General features: G+C 40.3%; 1 protein-coding gene across 2 annotated transcripts; it reads left to right on the plus strand.

The window, feature by feature from the left end:
* Positions 1-159: 159 nt before the first annotated feature.
* QTRT2 (queuine tRNA-ribosyltransferase accessory subunit 2) lies at positions 160-24,058 on the plus strand. Of its 2 annotated transcripts, XM_082839983.1 has the most exons (9): positions 160-239; positions 6,659-6,879; positions 7,621-7,676; positions 9,386-9,462; positions 11,420-11,632; positions 15,636-15,835; positions 17,975-18,126; positions 19,831-19,948; positions 21,615-24,058. In XM_082839983.1, exons 2-9 carry the CDS (start codon positions 6,680-6,682, stop codon positions 21,844-21,846), a joined length of 1,248 nt encoding a protein of 415 aa, XP_082696109.1. In that variant the 5' UTR covers positions 160-239; positions 6,659-6,679; the 3' UTR covers positions 21,847-24,058. The 2 variants fall into 2 exon arrangements, with proteins under 2 accessions (XP_082696109.1, XP_082696108.1); XM_082839982.1 differs by lacking the exon at positions 160-239 and having other exon boundaries at positions 6,616-6,879.
* Positions 24,059-24,244: the final 186 nt, after the last annotated feature.

A 24,244-nucleotide genomic window follows, 5' to 3' on the forward strand; every position in this document is an offset into this window, starting at 1 on the left:
ACGTGTGTGCTCAGTTACCCATGGCGACGGTAGCAGTCCCTCGGCCTCGCAAACACCGAAGCTCATTTTCAATTACCTTTGCCTTTTCCTGGCGCCCGGTGATGACGCAATGCTCCCTGATTGGCTCTGCATCGGAGGCGGTGGTTCAGGGAGCCGAGAATTCTGAAAGCTGGACACGTGGTAGCGAACGGCGAGGAGATTAAGGGGTCTCAAGCTCAAAAAAGTTGGGAGGTTTGCAGGTAAGTGCCCCCTTTTCCTGTTGGTGTGGGAGCTGCTACGCGTAAGGGGAGGCTGCTGCGAGAGAGTCGCGTCGCGTCTAGACGCTTCCTGGTTGTGTTGCGGTTGTACTGGCGCTATGTCTCTTTCATTTTTCTGGGTCTCCTGGTGGATCCTGGCTTCTGTAAATCCAGATTCTCCCAAATCGTGTGAGCCTCACCGCATCTCAGAGAGAAAAGTGTCTCCTTTCGACCAGGCTCTGCTTAAAGGTCAAGTTTCCGTGCGCAAGTTTTTTCTAGACTCCCCAGGATGCTTGGGAGGGTTGGACCGATCTCGAATACCTGATCTAAGCGCTTCGCGAGGTCTGGGGCCCCTGGAGATGGCCCATGGAGTGAAGCTAAATCCATCGTTACTGACTGAGCCTAAGTGTTCCCGGGGACAGTGCATGCTGGGATATGTAGGTTCGTAAGGCAGGGTAGAGATTTAGACCCAGCTACTTTGTAATCGTATGACCTTACGCAACTTGTTTAATAACTCTCGGACCCTCGATTTACTCATCTGCAAAATGGGAGCTATAGTACCTAAAGCATTAGAGTGTGGTACCCATTAAAAAATCAATGTATGTAGAGAACTCTGCCAGGAAATGTAAACTGAAATAGACTTGAGATTTGTCAAAAAAATCAGGGAAGCTGTGCCCTCAAGACTACTGCAGCAATCACAGGACCTGTTCTGTAACTTGAGTGTTCATCACAAGGGTGATGGTAGATTAAATTGTGTTACATCCAAGCTATGCAGTATCATGAAGTAGTTATTTTAAAGGGTAAGTTAAATTCTGTGTCTCTTCTTCAGGAAAAATATCCATTGTGTATTCCGGAGCGAAAAGCAAATTTCAGAGAAGTGCTTATAGTATAGTATATTTGCATTTTTTTAATTAAAAAACACCCTTTCTCATACAAGTATATTTAAATGTTTGTGTGCATATATAGAAAGGTTGTAGAGGTTGGAGGATGGATAGAGGCAGAGAAGGGAGATGAAGACAAGAACAGTAATAACAGTATAGCAAAATGGAAAATATGACTGTAACATTATATCTTAACATTACAGTTAATTTGTAAACATTGCATGTGTTTATGGACAAGATGGGACTTCTAATAGACTACCAGCCTATTAGAGTACAGCCTCTAAAGGCAGACTTCTATGATTTAAGTGGCTCTGCCACTTTGTAAATGGTCACTTTTTTAGCCTCAGTTTCCTCATCTGTAAAATGCCCGTAATAATAGCATCTGCCTTAGATTGAAATGACAGTACATAATAGTGGAGTTAACATGTGAATAACAGGATCTGATACATAGTAAATACCCAATAAATGTTGCTACTGTTGTTATTATTTCTTTAAATAGGTGAAACTAATTTAACTTTTATTGTGATTACTGGCATATTTGGACTTACTCCTGCGGTCTTATTTTGTATTTTCTATTTTTGGTGTGCTTTTTGGTCTCTTTTCCTCTTTTTTTCCCTTAAGTATTAACCAATTTTTCTTGATCCTTCCCTGCCCCTCCCCAGCGGAATGGGAATTATCCATTTTCAGTAATCTTTTAATGCTAACTTAAAAATTTTTAACACGCATACTTAAAGTTTAACATTATTCATGATCTCTCTCCTCCTCCCAAATAGTTTAAGAATTTTAGAATAGTACCTCTGAATAGTTTCCTCCTCATCTTCCATTACTAGTTTCTAGGATTTTAGAGTCCATCATTTCTGTGTGTCTTTCTTAGTCAGCTTAGTGTACCATATTGTTTAGAAGTCCTTCAGACTTTTTTTGCATGCATATACAGACAGTGTACAGTGTGTGTTTGTGTGTGCATATTTATAAATATATATACGCAATTTTTCTTTTGCAAAAAATATGTTCACCTAAGCTTGCTCTTTTCCCTCAGTGTATTGTGGTCATCTTTCCATGACAGTCTGTAGAGAATCCATTAAGAAACATTAAAAAATCCCTTTTTTCCTAAGGGGATGGAAGGAGGGGAGAAATATGTGGCAATGGAGGTATTAAGATATGTACAATGCTGCCACAAGAGCAGGGAATCTTGGTTAGCCCTTGTAAAAGCATAGATCTACTTGTTCTTAAAGTGATTAAGAGTTTTTCCATTAACCATTATTTCCAAATGGCTCTTTTAATGGTTTTTTAAGACTTTACCAGGAAGTGAAAATGTAGATGTTTATATATTGAGAAAAGACAACCCCAGAAATCTTAGAAGAGACTCACAACAAGTGAAAGGGAAAAGGGTAATGATATGAAGCCAAATAAAAACCAGTTAATATTTTGGAGACCGTTAGTTTGTTTCTTGAGAACTTTGCTTGGATTAATAGACTATATCACTCCAAAAGCATGTTTTAAAAATATGTACATGAGGGCTTCCCTGGTGGCGCAGTGGTTGAGAGTCCGCCTGCCGCCGCTGAAGGGGACATGGGTTCGTGCCCCGGTCCGGGAGGATCCCACATGCCGCGGAGCGGCTGGGCCCGTGAGCCACGGCTGCTGGACCTGCGTGTCCAGAGCCTGTGTTCCACAGCGGGAGAGGCCACAACAGTGAGAGGCCCGTGTACCGCAAAAATATATATATATATATGTACATGAATATGTGTATGTGTGTATATATTTACATTACTCCATAATAAAAACTTTTTGTGTTCAAGCCCCTAGAAAAAATGTGCAATTATAAAAACACTAACCGCAAATTGATCAGTAATGAGGAAAGGAAAGCTGGGTTCAAAGCTGGACAAAGTTGCATGTTATATTTTAAATGTTGATTTCCAGCTAAAGTACATTCTCTGATGCTTTCCTCAGATTTCTTCATATTTGCATTCATCCTCACAATACACAGAATCACCAGTAACAATTTATCTATTACAATACTTTTCTTAAGACACATTTGTCTACTTTTCCTTGCTTATACTTTTTCCTTTGATGCTGTGTCCATTTACTGTGATTAGGGTAGGACTCTTAAGAAACCCCAAACAGCAGAATGTGAGTACACAGCATCAGAGTCCCATACTGTGGAGAGAACCAAGTGGGTATTTCTCTCCAGCTGACCTAGTGGGTTCGGTACACTAAGCTAAGGATTTTCAATTTCATCCTTAAAGTTATGGAGGTTAAACTTTTGTGCATTGTATCACAGGAGGACCCATCTCTGCATCTAAGAGCATGGTGGCTGAGGTCCTCTAGAACTACTATGGACCTGTAATGACAGACCTTGGGTTGAGAATGAAGGAAGCTATTTCTTCAATTGAGGAAAGAGTGGGAAGAGGAGATATGCATATACAGACATTGTATTACTCTCACTTCAAAGATGTAATCAAAAGCTCAGGCCTCTTGGCAGAGACCTGGGTTCTAGACTAAGTCTGATTAATCTTGCTTAGCCTCAGATTTGTTATTGTGGAACGGCAGAGGGGATGGTCCATGAGGAGCTCTCAGTTTGGCGTCTCTGGTAGTAATGGTCAGACTTAACTATTTTCAGCATTTCTGAAGTCTGATGGCAATCATACATTACCTGGGATGTTAAACAGAAGTTTACTAAAGCACTGCGGTTTGTTGTTTTTACCTGGAATTGAGTTAACTTGACATGGAAAAGCACATTATCTCATGCTTGTCAGCAGCTTTGATTGTCAGTCTTTTATGTTACTTATTAATAAACTGGAAAAATGAAAGGAGGGTTTGATGGGGAGAGATAATAATAAAAATTGGTAGCATTCTAGAATCCTAAACTTCATTTTTCAAACATGCTAATTTTATCCTATGAAGACTCTTCCTACTTTTATATGGATTTAATTTAAAAAATACAACTCATGTGTACATTTAAACTCTTAACAAAACTTAAGCAGCTCAGATGAGACAGAACTTTTGGAGTAAGGGGAGGAACCAGCAAATTCTTCTCTTTAGGCCTTTCTGAAAACACGCGGGACAATGCAGTTTCTTCCATTCTCAGATGTGTGTGAAGGTAGTAAGCGCTAAGTTGTTGTAGTATTAGTAATCTCGGTCCATTAAATTTTCATTAGTTCTTATTTATGTTTCAAAAACCTATTGTTCCATATTTGTTGATTCTAATAGTCAGAATAATAGGGTTGATTCATTAACTTTGAAGTGAATTTCTTACTTTCGTGCTTCCCCCGCTTCAGTTCTCTAGAACTTACTTAGATTGCAAGATACATTCTTTAACTTTGCTACAAATGGCTTCCAAGCTCTGTTAGTTTAAAAGATTTTTATCACTTGAAACCAGAAGGTTATGTGTATTATTTGATCAATCAATAAGGAGTATGAGGGACTTCCCTGGTGGTCCAGTGGTAAAGAATCCACCTTACAACGCAGGGGACGCAGGTTCGATCCCTAGTCAGGGAACTAAGATCCCTCAAGCCTGCACACCACAACTACTGAGCTCGCACGCCTCAATGAGAGAGCCTGGGGGATACCCAAGCGCTCTGAACGCCACGAGCCACAACTAGAGAAAACCCGCACGCCACAACTAGAGAGAAGCCCGCGAGCCGCAAGGAAAGATCCCGCATGCCTCAACGAAGATTCCGCGTGCCACAACTAAGACCCGATGCAGCCAAAAGTAAATAAAATAAATAAATAATAAATAAATAAATCTTTTTTTAAAAAAGGAATATGATTGTATAAACTAATGACTCTTCTTTTGTATTCTCTTGTATTTTCTATATTACATTCTCATTAGGCTGTAATTATATTTATTTTTTGGTATAAACTTTCTTTTATTTTAACAGTTTTAATGTGTAATAACATGGCTTTACAAAAATAGCTTTTATATTACCCTTTGTTAAAACATAATAACTTTTTTCTCTTAACACTCTCCATTTCTGTGGGTTCCAGTGAGACATTTTATCTTTGTGATAACTTGAAATAATGAAGGTAGAGTCACAGAAAATTGACCAGCCTTTCCCCAAATACTTATACTATTTTTTATAATTCATGTTTAACATGAAATCACTTATTGAACCATACAGAAAGTAGTTATTCTTATTTCTAAAATTCAAAAGACTGTTAACTATTTTATTTCAATATAAAAATTTATAACTCCCAAAAAAGTAATATATACATCCCTGAATATTTTTTAACTAATGATAAATAATGCTTATTTATTTGGTAACATCTTAAACAATGGTTGACTTTCAGCGTGTGGTTTAGTATAATGCTTAAGAGGATAGGACCTAAGGTTGGAACCTCTCAGAGAGCTGTATTAATTTATCTATTAATAAAACTGGGCCTAGCCTAAATGGCAAAAAGTCCAGAGGGTATGGTATCAATACTTGCTGCAGAGACGCTGGTATTTCAAAATGCTGAATATCCAGTGACATTTTGCAAATGATCTGCCATGCCTGGTCACTGAGTTTTACAGGGCATTTAAAGAAGTGGGGCCAGTGGGCTTCCCTGGTGGCGCAGTGGTTGGGAATCCGCCTGCCGATGCAGGGGACGCGGGTTCGTGCCCCGGTCCGGGAGGATCCCACATGCCGCGGAGCGGCTGGGCCCGTGAGCCATGGCCACTGGGCCTGCGCGTCCGGAGCCTGTGCGCCGCAGCGGGAGAGGCCACAGCAGTGAGAGGCCTGTGTGCCGCAAAAAAAAAGAAGTGGAGCCTAGGATTTGCTTCAGTGAATAATAAATTAACACAGTCCAACAAAGTAACTGACCATGTTTTCTGATTTTTTTCCCTGTGTATCTGTGGAATTTAGAAAGTATATCTTTTTTGTTAATCAAATATTTTTCCTTCCCAATTATAAGAATAATGAAACGTTGCTTACGAATTGCATGGATGCCCACACAGTTTCTCACCTCTGTTTGGACACCGTATAAGAACAAAGTTGGAGAATAATCCCACCTCTCTGACATAACCTCTGTTTATCTTTTGATGTATGTTCTTCCATATATTTTAATAAACAGCAGAATGCTGTTTTGGAATCTGTTTTCTTCATTTAATTACATATTAGGAAAAATTGCTATGTTGCCTAGTATTCTCTCAAATTAGAGAAAGAAAAAAAATAGATCAAATCAGTAATCAGTATTTCCTAAGCAGTATGACCTTTCTCTATACACATTTTCATGGCTGAGAGCAATCCTTGGCTTCACAGTGCTCTTTCCATGATTAGTCTTTACTTCTGTCCTTCTGTTTGTTTGGTTTCTATCAGCTCAGACAAAATTTCCATGACTGAATTTAAATGTGGTTGATGTCATCATATTGTGCTGGGACTTTGGGGAAGGTGTCTTATGCTCTCTGTGTCTTCCCATTCCCCTATTCCTGATATCTAAAAAAATCCTAGACTGGAAGTAATAACAAACATGCTATCATTTTTTTTTTTGTAGTTTGGTTGGAAAAATGTTTAGTGTTTAGATGTCATGGAACTCCTTCTGAATGTAATGTACTTTTCTTATCAGGACCTAGAGGAACCCCTTAGGATGAAGCTAAGTCTTACCAAGGTGGTTAATGGCTGTCGCCTAGGAAAAATAAAAAACCTAGGCAAAACAGGGGACTGCACCATGGACATTCCAGGCTGCCTTCTGTACACCAAGACTGGCTCTGCCCCACACCTGACCCATCACACACTGCATAAAATCCACGGGGTTCCTGCCATGGCTCAGCTTACACTGTCATCACTGTAAGTATGAGACCTGATCATTCACATGTCAACCTGGCAGCAGCTTGGTTACCTTAATAAGGTGTGGTAAAGAGAAAGACTTTTTTGCTTACGTGCAAAATCTGTAGGTTTTTTAGAATGAAATCAGAAGAGAGATATCAAATATTGTACATCATCTGGCCCTAATCTGGAATCATGGGCCAGACCTACGTGATAGAGCTGCTTCACTTTTCCATACCGCCCTCATTGCCACTGCTCCCAGGGGTGACAGGGCCTGGAATGCTCTATGAGGGCTAAACTTGGAACCTAGGGGCTGTCTTCACGCACCAGCCTCAAAGTTTTCTCTGTCTCTGCACATGTTCTACTCTAGGGAAACAACTAAAGAGTGAGATCATTTTGTGTAATGTACATACTGACCTCATCCCTAATTGAAGAATCTGCTATAAGATCAAATAACTCTGTAAGATTGTGTTAATAACAGTGATTTTAAAGGGACAAGGGAAAGAAGAAAATCTAGATATTCTGAGGCCATTGCTCTTTGCCAATTTCTCTTCTCACAACCACTTGCAAATTGAAGAGCTTTGCTCTGGCTAGTGAACCCAACCTAATGAGTGGGGACTCTTGAATAATGGTGTACTTGGTTTTTTGAGACTACATTTACTGTCACGTAGCTTGTTTGGGTGGGAAGAGGGCTTCAGTTGTTGCATAGAGTATCTAGAATGATTCATTATTATGTTACATAGTTTTCTGTTTTGCTTACAGGGCAGAACATCACGAAGTCTTGGCAGAATATAAGGAAGGAGTTGGAAAGTTTATAGGTAAAAATTCATCAAGTTATTTGTGTGTGCCTTGTGGTGTATTAATTTGGAGGTTGGAGATGCTGTTTATTCTTTGATCCTTCATTCATACATTTATTTATTCATTAATTTAATAAGCATTTAATGAGTATCTAAGAACCAGGAACGCCTTTGAACTGGGGATTCAAAGATGAGTGGGAAACAACTGCTGCCCTCATGAAACTCAGAGCCTAGTTGGGATAAAGATAAACAGGTAATTCTAGTAGAGTGTGGTGACTACATTTGCAGGATCAGGTGTAGATACATGTATCATGAGAGCCCAGAGGAAGGAACACATAACCTGCTGTTGGGTCCATGTGGAAGGAGGTCAGAATAAAGGAAGTATTCTTGACAAAGAAGATGACGGGGCGCCTTAGCTGGGTCAAGGAAGAGTAGGAGTTAGCCAGGTCAGGAGGTGGGTGCAGTGGTGGTGGTAGACAGGTGTGAGCAGACACTCCAGGCAAAGAGCAAAGACCTAGAGGTGAAGGACTGCATGGGACACACCTAAGATCCAAAGCAGGCTTGTCATGTTTGCGCCTAAAACATAAGGCAGAGGATGAAGAGTCTATATTCAGCTATATTCTGATATGTTAATATTATCTTCTGTTCCAGAAATAGGATTTTGAATGCTGATCTGTGTGTCCATTTATTTATAGGAAAAGCTTAGCAGGGACAGCCAGAGAACCAATTCTTCTGTAGACCATTTTCTCTTGAAGCTTTTTCCCAATATCTAGGACTCACTTAAATGAATGAAAATCCTGCTTCCATTGGTTGTTCAGTCCTTTGCTTCTGAGGGAAACTGCATGACGACTTGGTTGTCACAAGGGCCTGTGTTTCAGGAGAGGAATTTATATAATATCGTTTTCCTTGATCTGAGACCCATTTTCATAACCAGCTTTAAAGTATACAAGCGTATAATTAAGTGAAAATAGCTAATATAAGCTTTGTAGAGATAATTGTAATAATTGAAATTGTAGACAATAAGGTGGAGAACTGCAGAGATTTTTGTTTGCTTTATATTTTTGGTCTTTTTTCAGCAAAATTCTATTTTTTTTTCTTATGAAAATGCAGCATATGAAATTTAAGTACATATGGCTTAGTAAACTTTTTTTGGATTTTTTTTTTAAACAACTATCTTTTTGATTAAAGAACCTAAGAAACTGGCATCTTGAGTAAATGAAACTTATTGAAAATGAGATCCATTTGCAATGTCCTACAGCTTTTCTATAATTCTGCCCCTAGGGACCCATGGTGTGGGCTGGATTTATTATTAATAAGATTACCTATTGACTGTATAATTTCATCTTGCCAGTAGCTAGTTCCGCTTGGATAGTGCCTAGAATGACCATACTTGATATTAAATTCTTCAAAGCAAATCAAGCAGGGTCAACATATCATTAAACACTTTCATTGTATCATACTTCAGGTTATACCTTTCCTTTGTAGCAACTCGCTATGTCTTCAGACATGAACCTTTACATTTAATTCTTCTTTTAGATTAGTAGGTTTCAAAGTAATCTTTTCATTCATGTTGACAGGCCTCCTACAATTCTAAGATAAAGTATGAGCAATTTATCGTGTTTTAGACTTGCTTTATCCAGCGGTACACATTATGAAGCTGCTCTCTGTTACAACACAGTGTAATTGTGGATGTAAGTGCTCTCAAGGGTTCTTTTTTTATGTTTATACAGGCATGCCAGAATCACTCTTGTACTGCTCCCTGCATGATCCAGTCAGCCCTTGCCCAGCTGGTTATGTAACAAATAAGGTATGTTCTCAGAAGGTCCTCCAAGGCTGAAGGCTTTTCTCAGGAAGTCAGCCTATGGGATCTCTCAGCTGCAAGGATCCCACTGCTTGGGATGCTGAACCGTTCCAGACCCCTTTATGCCTTCTCTTTATTTCTACGACTATAGTGGGATGGTGTGGTTCATAGGAGTTAGAGTGGGGCAGCCCAAGGATAAGGTTAAGGTAAGGACTGTATCCTCAGCTTTTTCATTGTTGCCCAGAATTTGGGAGTAGAGAAAGGTCAAGTACATGCCAAAAAAAGAAATTGCTATGATGGTAGAAAACAATAGTCTTTTGATACCATGCTTTATTTGAAGTTTTAACAACCTCAGGAATAGTGGGGAAAGTTGCTGATGAGTATTATCACATGTATAACTATATATAGTAGAATCTTAGTATAATACTGCTTTTTAGAACAGAATTTGAAAAAGCTGGAGATTTTAGCTGGTGAAAAACAGTATTCAAAGGACTTCCTTAAAAGTTTTAACCTGAGATATGGCCCCATTGCATTGTCCCTGAGGACAGCATTCTAGAAAAGCTTTAGTATATATTGCCACTTTACAAACAGTTACTTTTCTTGCACCCACTTTATTGATATCAACAATATCTATTAATCTTACCTAAGGTAACTATTTTAAATTTGTCTTCTGTTTTACACTTCTTTTTATTTTGTAATTTGAATTCAAAAGAAAATATTTTGACCTCGGTTGTCTATTCCATTTATAAGAGAGAAAGGATTCATTTAAACAGTGTTCTTGTGCCAGAACAAAAAGATTATATGTGGCCTCGCATTTATGTCCATCTCTTCTAAGAAGAGAGATGCTGTAGGGAAAGGAGTAACCAAAGGTACATATAGAGATTCTTGTGTACTATGGGATTTATGCCTTTGCACATATTTCTGTATCTAATTCAATCTAGTAAACACTTACTAAACATTAATAATGTATGAGGCCCCAGACTGTGCGCTTGGGGCACAACCATGAATTTGGATACTCTAGTCAGACATATATACGATGGTGTGATAAGGGCTATCTTTTCTTTTTCTTTCTTTTTTCCTTTGTTTGTTTATTTATGGCTGTGTTGGGTCTTCGTTGCTGCTCATGGGCTTTCTCTAGTTGCAGCGAGTGCGGGCTACTCTTCGTTGTGGTGCATGGGCTTCTCATTGCAGTGGCTTCTCTTGTTGCAGAGCACGGGCTCTAGGCATGCAGGCTTCAGTAGTTGTGGCGCATGGGCTCAGTAGTTGTGGCTTGCGGACTGTAGAGCGCAGGCTCAGTAGTTGTGGTGCACGGGCTTAGTTGTTCCACGGCATGTGGGATCTTCCTGGACCAAGCATCAAACCCGTATCGCCTGCATTGGCAGGTGGATTCTTAACCACTACGCCACAAGGGAAGCCCCAGGGCTATCTTTTCTGTGAAAGAAATAAATACAAATTGCTGAAAGAGCTTATAAGAGCGAGCAATTGATTATGCCTAGTAACGTTTGAGGAACACAATAGAGTAGATGGTATTTGAACTCTTATGTCTTGAATAGTATTTTACCAGGCAGAGAAGTAGGGGAAGACCATTTCAGTCAAAAGGAACAATGTGATCAAAGACAGAAGAATTAAAGTCTGTGGTGTATGCAGGAACAGCAGGGGGTGGCGGAAAATGGAAGGCTCGGCTTCTGGAAAAGTAATTATAGAATTCTGAGTGCTAACTCAGAAGTTGGCTTGTGTGGCCGTTGAAAGACTTTACTGGAGTCCCTCTGAGCTATCAGGTCCTTAGAGAATTTGGAATATAGTATAGGAAACCTCTTTACCCACCGTGTCTAGGATATTGAATTGCCACCATCTCTCCATCTGTAAAGAAGAGTTGAGTTCAGGATTGCTTTGATCATTTTATTATTTTCTTTTTCTTTTCATGTTACTCTTCCGAATCCCTCATCGTCTTGTCCTGTGGCAGTCAGTGTCTGTGTGGGGTGTTGGAGGACGAGTGGAAATGACTGCCTCCAAGTTCATGGCAATTCAGCAGGCCCTTCAGCCAGACTGGTTCCAGTGCCTTTCAGATGGAGAGGCAACTTGTGATGAAACCACTTCCATAAAGAGAGCTAGAAAGTCTGTTGACCGATCGCTTCTATTCCTGGATAATTGTCTGAAGCTACAGGAAGAGTCAGAGGTAAAGCCGTGCCACTCACCACTCCTTTCTCTTAGAAACTCTCGCTCATTTACGTTCCAAGATACCACCCTTTCTTCTCCTTCTGCTTCTCTGCTCCTCATTTCTTGGTCTCTTACTCTCACCTGATTTTTTTTCCTGATTGTTTTATTGCTCTTTAGGATTCTGTCTTAGGCTCTCTTTTCACCCCTCACTATTTGTTCTCCCTGGGCAGCTCCCCTTAGTTTAAATTGCTGAAAATTCTAAACTTGTGTATGTAATGGAGATCACTCTACTTAGCTTCAGAATTACATAACCACAGGCCTTTGCTAGGTTCTGTCACTAGAGTATTCCTCACATGCACCTCAAACTCAGATAACCAAACTCAGCGTCTCCCCTCCTCTCACCTGCTCTTCCTTCAGCTCTCCCTCAATACTCTGTCTCCCTTTGTGGCAGCCTCCAGCTCCTCATCCCAGAGATTTGAGTCTTTCAAGACCCCTTTTAATATCCAAGTAATATTCAGTTTTTCACTCCACCTTGGTTCCAGTTCCCTAAATAAGTCTGGAATGTGCCCTTCCCCACCCTTCTTGTCTCCTTAAGGCACAGTAACCTCATCATCTCATGAGCTGGGGAAGATGAAGCTGTAGCAGTGAATAAAGGATCTTGATAGCAGAGTTAATAAAGCTGGAAAAGGAAGGGTTCATTAGGAGAGAGCAGAGGAGGTGGGAGAACAGGAGATATGATCAGAGGAGAAGCTTTCAGTGTCTGATCATTTATGTAGAGTAATCCTGAGCAACACGTGGGCCCCACTACAGCAAAAGCGCACGGGGTTTCAAAAACATCATTACTTTGAGTTTACCAATAAAAAATATAATTTGGCTAATCAAGTTAATATACATGAAATAATTAGAGGAAGCTTACTTGTCGTTCTTGATAGAACTCTCAGTATGGGCAATAAGGGTCCAGCGTGGGGCCATGGCTGTGGGGCTGCATCGTTAGCTCTGCCAACAGTTGTTTGCTAGCAATTGTTTTGAGCCAGTAATTATCCTCGTAGGATAAGTAATGTTTGGATGAGGAGAAAGGGAGGACAGGGCGTGTGATGGAGCATGATTATTAGATGAGCCTCAAATCCCTCATCTGTGTTAAGTCAGCCTGACCAGTTCACGTTGTTTCTGTGCGTTGGTCAAATGCAGGGGTCCCTCTCTGTACCCCTTATGCTCACGCTATTGTCTTGACATGATTATTGATAGTGCCCCCTTTTACTTTTAAATGTGTCCCGTTTTAGACAATAAATTATATGGTTGTAGTTCTTACACCGTGAAAATGAATTTCCCAGATGGGGCTGTACCGGTCATGGAAAGGGGCAGGCCGTATAACGGTCTCCTTTGTATGGTGGCATACATCTTTTCCTCTTCCTGTGATTTCTTCCCCTCTGATTCACTGACTCCTCTTCCTCCGAATGCCCTTAAATATTGAAGCCCCCCAAGGTTCTGTTGTCGGCTTTCTTTCCTTCTCCATGCATTCCCTAGGCCAGGGATGGCAAATGAGTTCCATCTCAAGGTGCTTGGAGCTGCTCCCAGGTGCAACGGGGTGAGGGCGGCCCGCTGGCTGGCTCTGTCTGCCATGGCAGCAGGCGTGGGGAGTGGCAGCACTGTGTCAAGCACCTACCGTTCTCTCTAGGCTGGGCAGTCACTCTTTATATACATATCCCTGACTTTCGGTCCGTATGTTCAGTGGCTGATACCTCAAACCCAGAATGCATGAAAGAGAATAATCATCTTGCCTCACCCTCCACTGTTTCCTTAGGATTCCCTGTCTTTGCTCCTCTCGTCATCTCCCTGGACTTCTGAAATTGGAGCCAGGAGTTCTCCTAGATTTTTGTCTTCATCCTCTCCCCAGGCAACTAATCGGTCAGGTTGAGTTGATTGTACCTCCTGATGAGCTTTCACATCCTCTTTCTCCTCTTCACCCCCACCCCCCACCCCGCCACTGCCTTGGTCCAGATCTTCTTCGTCTTTCCCTGGATGATTAAAGTCGTCTCCTACCCCATCCTATCCTCCCCTCATTCATTCTCCGCGCAGCAGATGAAGTGTTCTTTCTGGAGGAGTAGACTGATTGTATTCCTCCTACTTAAACCAAAAAGCAAAATTCCCTCTTTATAGCCTCCCAGGCTCCCTCCCCATCCCTCTCTTCTACCAGAGAGCCACTGTTGATTGGTGTTTTTCCTTGCAAACCTTATTTTTTTACAGTTCCATACACATAACTATTACATATATGCATGCCTATATGTGGTTTTTATTACATGAATATGATCATCTATTCAAAAATTTGCTTGTTTTTGTTTAACAATATCTTCAAACTCTTTTCCTGTCAATGTATATGTTAATATATATTCTGCTTTCTTTTTAAAACAGCTGTATAGGAAGCCTACTATGAACATATTATATTGATACTTTACTTAAGCCTTTACTCTATTTTTTTTTTTTTTTTTTTTTTGTGGTACGCGGGCCTCTCACTGTTGTGGCCTCTCCCGTTGGGGAGCACAGGCTCTGGACGCGCAGGCTCAGCGGCCATGGCTCACGGGCCCAGCCACTCCACAGCATGTGGGATCTTCCCCGACCGGGGCACGAACCCGTGTCCCCTGCATCGGCAGGCGGACTCTCAACCACTGCGCCACCAGGGAAGCCCAAGCCTTTATTCTACTGATGGATGTTTAGCATGTTTCCAGTTTTTCATTATTCTAAACATCTTTCACAAATAAACCTTGGTGCATATGAATGAATATATTTGTAGGAGATATTCTTAGAAGTGGAATTTTAGGATATATAAAGATAAAAGCATTGACGTTTTGGTAAGTGTTATCTACTTGCCCTTCCAAGAGGCTGAACTAATTTTTATTCTCTCTAGTTATCAGGGTATGTAAGTGCCATTTCTCTAACACTTTTACCTCTGCTATGTTGCTCTCTGTCTTTTAACTTTTTTGTCGGTGTGATGGGCAAAAATGGTATCGAATTATTTCCAGTTTTCATTTCCTTACTTGTGAGGTTTAGTAAGCTCTCCAGATATGTACGGGGCATTCACATTTGTTTTTCCGAAGTTCATAGTCACATATTTGCCTAGATTTCTATGGGGTTGTCATTTCCTTAGAGGATTTGTCGGAGCTTTACCTATGGTGTAGACATTTATGTGTTCCTCCAAAGAATAAGTTCCCCTTTGTCCTTGTTGATAGTATATTTCACTAGGGAATTTTTATTGTTTTTGTACTCAAATATGTCTGCCCTTTCCTGTAAGCTTTAGCTTGCTTTGAAAGGCCTTCCTTATCTCAAGACTATAAAAATATTCAACCTATTCTTCTAATACTTGTATAACTGTATTTTTTATGTTTAGATCTTAGGGCCGTCTGGAATTTATTTATTTTTTTGCGGTATGCGGGCCTTTCACTGGTGTGGCCTCTCCTGTTGCGGAGCACAGGCTCCGGGCGCGCAGGCTCAGCGGCCATGGCTCACGGGCCCAGCCGCCCCGCGGCATGTGGGATCCTCCCGGACCGGGGCACGAACCCGTGTCCCCTGCATCGGCAGGTGAACTCTCAACCACTGCGCCACCAGGGAAGCCCTGGAATTTATTTTTGAGGATGGTGTACAGTAGTAATTTTTGTTTTATCTTTTTCCAAATGGACAGTCAGTTGTTCCATCCAAACAGTTTTGCAGTTCCTAAAGTTACTACTAACTAAGAGATTTAGAAGTAACCTAAGGTAGACCAAGATAGCCATTTATAGAAATTAAAACTGTTGCTTTTGTTCTTTTCCTCTTATACCTGCTTGGTGTGTGCTTAATTTAATCTACGCTAAAGCCTGATTAACTATGTTGATTGCCTCAGCTTCTCTTCGGTCTTTTCTTCCCTTTTTGAGTGGCTTTCAAATTGTGTTCTTTGGAGCCCTAAGGGTTCTTAGGAAGGCGGTAAGGCTCATTTAAACAAAGGTCTCCACTACTGGGAACAGTTAAAAGCGTTCAATCCTTTCTTACCTTAGGTCCTCCAGAAAAGTATGATCATTGGAGTGATTGAAGGTGGAGATGTGATGGAGGAGAGGCTGAGGTCAGCACGAGAGACAGCCAAGCGGCCTGTAGGTGGCTTCCTTCTGGATGGCTTTCAAGGGACTCCAACAACCCTGGAGACTAGACTGCACTTGCTGTCATCAGTCACTGCGGAGCTACCGGAGCACAAACCGAGGCTAGTGTTCAGTTAGGGTGCAGGTCGAGCCTGGTGGGCTGCAGAGCAGGGGTGCTGCCGAAGGTGTGGTATGCAGTCTGTACATGGGTGTGTCTTTTGATGTTTTGATTACGTTCTTTCTGGGCTGAGTCTGCTGAGGCAGACTGTGGAGGAAGTTTCCATCAAGGCTGTCTTGGCTTTGATTTCAGAATGTAGACCAGAGGACACTGCCATGTGAATTAATTTGATCCTCATTATAAGTGAGGGCAAGTGTTATACTGGTTCCCGTCATCCTTGTGCCAATTGTAAATATTGTTCTTTATTCACTATAACCTGGTGCCTGGGGACAGATAGAAAGTCATGTGGAACTCTGGCCTTAAGCAAGTAAAGTTGAGGACAGACCTGGGATGCCGAGTGGAATGAAGATGGGTTCTGTCAATAAGATCTTTAAGAAGTTCTTAGATTTGAGGCAGGTAGTGAGTGGTATTATTTTTTGAAATCAAGGGCACTGGCAACCCTAGTGGGGTTGGTTCTTTCCATCAGTCACAGGATTCATTATGTGCTGGAGAGAAGAGTGATCTGCAAGATTCAGAGCTAAAAATCCCCAAGTTTCTGAGTATAGCCAATGTCTTATTAGACTATTCAAATTTTTTCTTTTTTAAAAACTGTAGTCTTTTATCCCAGTTGATATGAATATTCATGCTTTTTTCCTACAGATATATTAAGAGGTTTGATTATGGGGTGCTGCTTTATACCCCTTGGGCTGCTGGATATGTGTATGTAATTTTACTACTTTTTAAAAAATCCAGGTATAGCTTGCAGTTAAGTATATGAATCTTACGTATACCCTGATGAATTTTTATTCGTATATATGCTTACGTAAACACCAGCCAGAGCAAGATATTGCCATCACCCCAGCCAGCATTCCCCCCTCCCCCCGCCCCGCCCGCCCCAGTTTTATCCTAGCTCTCTGTGTTCATTGCCTTCCCTCCTGTGCTTATTTCATTCTGGTGCAGATGATAATTCAGCACTAGTATTTCTAGTCATTTTCTGGACTCCTTTTGAGTTAAGTGCTCACAGATGTCTGTTACTGGATTTGAAAGCTGGGATTGTTTTTCTTTCTATAAGTGTGTAGAAATGCCAGCTTCAGTTGGAGAGGAGTTCTAAAACATGACATTACTTGAAGGAAACTGTAGTCAGAAAAACCAGCATGTATTTAAGGGTTCTAGTTGTTTAATATTACATAAGCCTTTTTTTGGACTTCTTTTAGAAATCAGGGAGTCTATAAGCTTTTCTCTGCCAGTGTGTAAAAGGGACCTATGAGTAGAAAAACAAACATAAAAAATAGCAGCCAGCCAGCCAGCCCTAGTCTAGTGCATTTCCCATCTCGTTTTAGTGGCAAAACCTGGTTGAATGTTAGTAACACTCTCAGAATTCATTACCCATTGCCTCTGGAAATACCATCTCATTCTACCATGCAGACATTTTATTAATGGAGAAGATATATAGAAGCATAAAGAAAACTGACTAGATCCTTAGAGCCTGTGGGCAGAGTTGAAATTCCGAGAGCAAGAATTGCTTCGTAAATGAACCTATGAAGAATACAGTAGATAAAAATGTCTTTCTTGAAGCAATTATGAAAAAGAATTATAAGCAAAATACAGTTAAAACATGGAAGAGTATTTGAAGGGGAAATAAAGCACACAGCTTTGCACTAAAAAAATCTTATGTAGTGGATAGGAAGACTACAAAGTTCAGTCTGAGACTACGGAGGTTATTTCAGAAGGGATGAGAAGGGAAGGAAAACTAACCTTTGTTAAGCTTCTCTTTGGGGCAGAAACTACACTTTGTGCTTTTGCGAATATCTCATTAATCCTTCCAACCAGTCTATGAGGTATGTATTCTTGCTGTTGTTTTTAAAATGAGAAAACTAAAACTCAGAAAGGTTAAGAAACCTTCCCAAAGTAACACAGCAAGTAGGGATTCTGGTCCAGGTCTCTCTGCCTCCAAAGCTCTATGTTCTTTCCATACACCTCCTTATCTGCTGCCTGCCACACTAACCATGATTTTTGTTATTATTACTGTTAATGCCCTCTGGAAAGACTCTCTGATTTCATTCCTGGCATTGTTCTTATGTCACTGTTCATATTATTTTCACAGGCTCATCTGCGGTGTTAGCCAGCCAGATGAGGTGCTCGAGTGTATTGAAAGAGGAGTGGACTTATTTGAGAGTTTTTTCCCTTATCTAGCAACAGAGCGGGGATGTGCCCTCACTTTCAGCTTTGATTACCAGCCGATTCCTGAAGAGACATGTAGGTCTTTTGAAGTTAATCTCTCTGTTACCCTTAAATTCTCTCTATTTCCTATCAATTTTTGCCTTGAGTTACAAGCCAGAAATATGTGCATACTATAAAGCCAGCCTTTTATAAAACTATGTCTTTGTTTCTTATCTGTACGCCCGGCATGTTGGCACACAAAACCAGGCACTTAATACTATACACATAGCTCATCAATATTAGGAAGTGATTTTGTAGTGAGCAGAACCAAGAAAAACAAAACCTCTTCTATTAACAACCTGAAAAAAGAACATTCCGAGTGAATAGTGATGAAAATCTAAGAAAAGAAAACCTTTGAACTGCTTGGTAAAAGTTAATTTGTTTTTTCACAAAAGAGTTCTTGTCTGCTTTTTGCAAACCCCATGCTATTAATACACAGGGAGTCTCATCCCCTCTGATCCTAGTGTTACTTTTGCTTTTTTGGTTTTTTATACATACTGAGATGTGAAAGCTGTTTTCCTCTGCTAATGGTGCTTTGAAGCACTGCCATTTTCTTTTAGTGTTCAGTTATTCAGAGGTCAAGAAAAGCAGTTTCAGATTCTAACATTTAACTGGCAGTAGAAAAGGAACCAGGATACAGACTTTGGGTTGGGGGTCCCTTGAAGTGTCTCCACAGTGTTTCAGGAGAATGCTGTGTGCCTGGCCTTCCGTCTGGCCTTCAGAGTGTGCTTTCCTTTCTCTCCTCCTGCTCTCCGTTGGACTCTTGCTCTATCACCGCCAACCTTAAATTTGAGTAGGGCCAGAGACTTCTTTAAGGGTTCATTTTATTCCCCACAAGTGATGAAAATTTCATTCAGAATATGTTACACTCCTATAAAGCAACTGAAGCGTTAATCTAAATGGAATTAGTTCTAGAAACAAAATCAATCAAGTTGATCAAATTCATATGTAGAGGAGGTCAATTTTACTGTCTTTTAGACAGACTAGAACGTAATGTATTTGGATAGGCACACCATAAACACTTTATACATGTTCATGACTTCATTTACAAGTGAAATTATCTCTGCCAGGACATAGGTGACTGATAGTCATTCTGTACTGTGAATACGCAAAACTCTACAAGGACCCTGATACTGAATTCTCTGTAACAAACACGTTCCTTTTGGGCCAGAGAAAGCCAAATTTCTTTATGATTGGGAAAAATGAGTTTGAACATTTTTATGCAAGTATTATGAATCACATTTGTGTGCGTGTGTGTGTGTATAGTAAATTGAGGCTTTTTGCCAATTACAAAGTGAAAATTCCAAAGGAATAAGTTGCATAATGTAGGCAGCAATTCCCCCTAGTAACACTAGTTACTATGCAAAGAGCCAGCTGCTCTGAAGAGAGGCAAGTAGATAAGTATTCCTGGTGTTTCTCTTGCAATTCCAGGAATGTTCTTTCTTAAAGCAAAGAGTTCAAGGGAACAACTCAAGTCCCCATTTAATTATAAGATATATACTTGTAACTACTATTCACTTAGACATAGTTGAATCTCCAAGTTTTGGTACTATAGATAATAGGTCATTGATCATCTTGTTACATATTGCTTTGTTTTTCTTGTGCTGTTTCCTTCCGATAAGTTCTGAGGAGTGGAATTACAGGGTCAAAGGGCATGAAATAGTAACTAAAATAAAATTCTCCCAATGGCCACTCTTTATCTGATCTTCATTCAAGACTTTTTGTTGGTTTGTCCTTTAGTATTGCAACAAAATGGGACACAGGAAGAGGGAAAATATGTGGATCAAACAAAGAAGAGTAAAACAACTACCTGCAACCGAGAAATGACATCATTTGAAATTAATCTGAAGGAAAAAAAGTAAGGAATTTTTTTTTAAGTATGGATTTTGATTTCTGACTTTTTAATTTCAGTCTGTTTTGAAAGTTTATATAACTGTTCCCTTTTCAGTTCATGACTTCAAAAAATATTTATAGTTGGATATTGTTTGGGCCTTCTCAAATTCAGTGCCAGCAGTACTCTTTTCTTCTGCAGATGAATTTGTGTACTTTGTCTTGTCAGAAAACTGAGGCTAGATAACTGTTGTTTTAGAAGAGCTGTCAGAAAAATTAGACCAGATCCATTGTTTGGTGTTCTTTACTCCTTATGATTACTTTAAATAATAACAGTGTAAAATAAGGATTTCAAGATAAAATATTACAACAAAATTTTTAAATTTTAAGGAATTTAAGCCATCTTGGTTATATACAGATTATAAATCTTAAATAAAATATTTGCCTCTATAAAGACTGAACTAAGATATCTAGTAACTTTGTATTTGGCCAAAAGTGGAAATAATCAGTGAACCAGTGAGCGGTTTTTCTGTGAACTTGGTATACTCACTTTAATGCTGGGGTGTTTTTGGTCTTACGTAAAGGGACATTTTAGGGACTCAGACTTATTTATGTCTATCTAGTAACAGGACAGACTTGAAAATTTACGAAAGAATATGAAATTCCTAGTTCTTATTTCTATAGTGATTTCTTGATTATAGGTCTGTAATGGTGACGTTTATCACATTTGACTTCTTGAAAAATAGCCAAGGAGATTCATTTCCATTTTTAAAAATCTAGGGTAATATAAACGGTTACTACTAAAATTCACTTTACATTATAGATATAATTGGAAACTGCGATATTTTTATCATCAGCACTAGAAGTTTTGGAGATTTGGCGTTCAGAGAGTAGCCTTGCTTGTGACTGTGTGACCTTGGTCAAGTCATTTAACTTCTTTTTAGTAGCTGATAGAAAGTAGCACGTATATAGTGCTTAGCATGTACCTAGCAGTGTCCTTTACTATATTAACTTATTTAATTCTTGTAACAACTCTTATTAGGTAGGCACTGTTTCTACCTTATTACATTTCAGATGAGAAAACAAAGACACAGGGGGAGGTTAAGTGACTTTCCCAAGTGAGTTGTGAGCCAGGAACCAACCCCAGGCATTGTAGCTCCATAGCCCTCCCTCTTAAACCCCTTGGCAGTCTTCACTGGTAAAGTGACAGGAAAAATGCCTATCTCCATGGGTGGTTGCAGAGATTAAATGAGACAGTATATATAAAAGTTTTTTGTAAACTGCAAAAAGCTATGCAAGTAAAAGGTCATATCATCTCTTCTAATATTAGCCCTGGTGGCGAGTGGGAGAAAAGTGTCATTCATCAGAACAGTGTCTCCTGATATTTTTGTGTGCCTTTACAGTGTGACTAACCCTGCTCAGCAGGGGGGAGCGAGCACGTGACTCTTCTGCTGCTCCTTGGTGAGCCTCAGTCTAGGAGGTTGTATCCATCTGAGGAAGACTCCTGAGTCTCCCGGCCCATTGTACTCTCTGTTAACTTTTGACCACATTGCCTTCTTAAGCAGGTGCCTGGCACTACATTTGCCAGTTGTGTTACTAACTATTGGTTACGTGCCAGCAGAGTAGGTTAGTCTAGGTTGTCGAGGTCTTGTTTTCCTCACTTTCCGGAATATCGTTGTAACTTCCTTTCTCAGGTACCAGGAGGACTTTGATCCACTCGTGAGAGGGTGTCCCTGTTACTGCTGTAAGAATCACACTCGTGCGTACATCCACCATCTGCTGGTGACCAACGAGCTGTTGGCTGGCGTCCTGCTCATGATGCACAACTTTGAACACTACTTTGGATTTTTCCAGGCCATCCGGGAAGCACTAAAAAGTGACCAACTGGCCCAGTTGAAAGAGCTCATCCACAGGCAAGCATCTTGAGACCTGGTACGCATAACCTCACTCTTCACGTTGAGCCTGCACCACGGTTGTGATGTGGGAGGAAGACAGCAGGAAGCGATCTTCACTTTAATCACTTATATTTGAGAATGAAGTCTACTCAGATAAGGAACATCTGTACTGTACTCGGCCCGCCTGAGGCTAAAGGGACTTCTTCTTACGACTGAAATGACCTAGAATGACCTAGATGGATCAGAAAGAATTGAAACCTGACCTTGAATATTTCTGCGCTAACTCTTTTAGTCAACGGAGGTTCGTTTAGTCAAAGATAAAAGCTTTAGATGTGAAGGGACAGCCTTGAAGTGGGGATGATGAGAATCTGAGGGTTCACTGAGTTGGATTGGAGCTTGAAGGGAGTTGATTGGTCATGAGTAGCATGACCTCTGTGGACACATGCCTGTTGACCAAGAAGGAATTTGTCTGATTCAAGAGTTTTCTTCATTTTAATCCTTATATTCTCAGGGGTCTCTTTTCGACACTTGTGCCTTCCAAGCTGTCCTGGCAGTGCAATCAACCTTGTGATTTAACCAGGCTCACATCTCCACGGAATGTGGAGCTCACACATTGCTCCAATGACCAGTTGGCCCAGGGCACACTCTTCGTTTGACCATATGGTCTTTCTGTGACTTGTCTCACTAGAGTCAGCGCAGTTGCCTATTAGGAGCTGAAAGTTTGCCTAGCTGCTTTCATCTGGTCGTACAGATCCACTGTGGTCTGCCTTGTAGGCTCATTAAGAGTCGAACCACGTAATAACTGGAGCCACGTCACCTGGGGAGATTCAGTCACCGTGTGTTCACTTGGACAGAGCCCTGGCCTGCCAGTTAGAGGATTGGGTTTCAGTTCTACTCAACTATGACACTTGGGCAAATCACTTAACCTCTCCATGCCTGTTTCCTCCTGAATAAATGGGGACAGGCAAAGTGAATAGTACTAAACTAATTTCTAAGGTTCCATTTAGCTCTAATATTTGGGGAACAAGAAGTTTTAGATTGGAACCATAGCTTTATGTGTATCCTTGTTTATTGATCACTATTGGCCTGATGAAAAATGCAGTGGTGCCAGGAGTCAGGCAACAGTAGAGATATTTGAGAGCCTAAAAAGGTTTAGCCTGTGGATTTTAAAGTGGTTGGTAAATTGGCATCAGCAGGTCCTGAGGCTGGGAAGACCTTCACTGATCACCTCTGATTCTCTGAATTTTTTTCTGCTCTTGTCAAAGGAATGACATTCATGTTGATGGTGTGACAGGTGATTTTTATTTTCTTTGTGCTTTTCTATATTTGTCAAGTTTTCTATAAGAATACACATACATGCACGTTTCACACATAGTTTTTATAGAAACAGCAGAACCAAAAAGATGCCTTTGTTTTGTTTGTAGGGGGATAAAATATATTTGTTTTACATTCTTGTGCTACATTTTTCTATTTGTTCATTTTAGTGGGCATTACTGAACTTTGTTTTTAATTATTATGTGGTTACTATATTTTTATATGTAGGGTGGCCATCTGTACTGTTTTCTTTTATTGTGGTTTAAGAACGTCCATGAATTCCAAAGCTCATGAATTCCAGAATTCATGGATATTCTTACAACCTCTCCTCCAATTAATGGCAAGGATACTTATGAAAGACAGAGTTTCTGTTCTCAAGAATCTGCTTGTTTTGGGCTTCCCTGGTGGCGCAGTGGTTAAAAATCCGCCTGCCAGGGCAGGGGACACGGGTTCGAGCCCTGGTCCGGGAAGATCCCACACGCCACGGAGCAACTAAGCACATGTGCCACAACTACTGAGCCTGCGTGTTGCAACTACTGAAGCCCGCGCACCGAGAGCCTGTGCTCCGCAACAAGAGAAGCCATCGCAGTGAGAAGCCTGTGCACCTCAACGAAGAGCAGCCCCCGCTCAACGCAACTAGAGAAAGCCTGAGCGCAGCAACAAAGACCCAGTGCAGCCAAAAATAAATAAATAAAATAAATAAATTTATTTTTTAAAAAAAGAATCTGCTTGTTTTGAAATGTATTGGATTGGAGTTGTTCATATGTTTATAACTCCTGTTCAATGCCAAACCCATTGTTGGAGGAGTATTAGTAAATATCCCAGAATCCATATAAAATTTATGAGTTTTATTTGTGTTCAAAACCGAAAATTCTGTCCAACTTTGTCCATTTTTCTAGGTCCTTTTCTTATTAGCACATTTGAAAAAAATGTTCCTTTCCTTTAATGTAAATCTATTAAGGTCAATAGCCAATAAACATTTTTAATTAAAAAAATATACTAGTCTGGTTTCCTGTAAATAGTAATGAGTCTATTAAACAAAACGTTAAATTTCCACGGTACCAGAAATGTTCTCCGTTAAATTTCCATGGTACCAGAAATGTTCTCTACTATTC

The sequence above is a fragment of the Leucopleurus acutus genome (genome assembly GCF_964270905.1).
Source record: "Leucopleurus acutus genome assembly, chromosome: 5".
NCBI lineage: Eukaryota > Metazoa > Chordata > Mammalia > Artiodactyla > Delphinidae > Leucopleurus > Leucopleurus acutus.

What these genes read in the sequence shown, in the direction of transcription:
- QTRT2 (XM_082839982.1), top strand. Translation starts at nt 6,620, where the DNA reads ATGGAACTCCTTCTGAATGTAATGTACTTTTCTTATCAGGACCTAGAG. An exon ending in AGGAGTTGGAAAGTTTATAG is followed by an intron (nt 7,677 to 9,385) that starts GTAAAAATTCAT and finishes ATGTTTATACAG; the next exon opens with GCATGCCAGAATCACTCTTG. An exon ending in GCCGATTCCTGAAGAGACAT is followed by an intron (nt 18,127 to 19,830) that starts GTAGGTCTTTTG and finishes TTTGTCCTTTAG; the next exon opens with TATTGCAACAAAATGGGACA.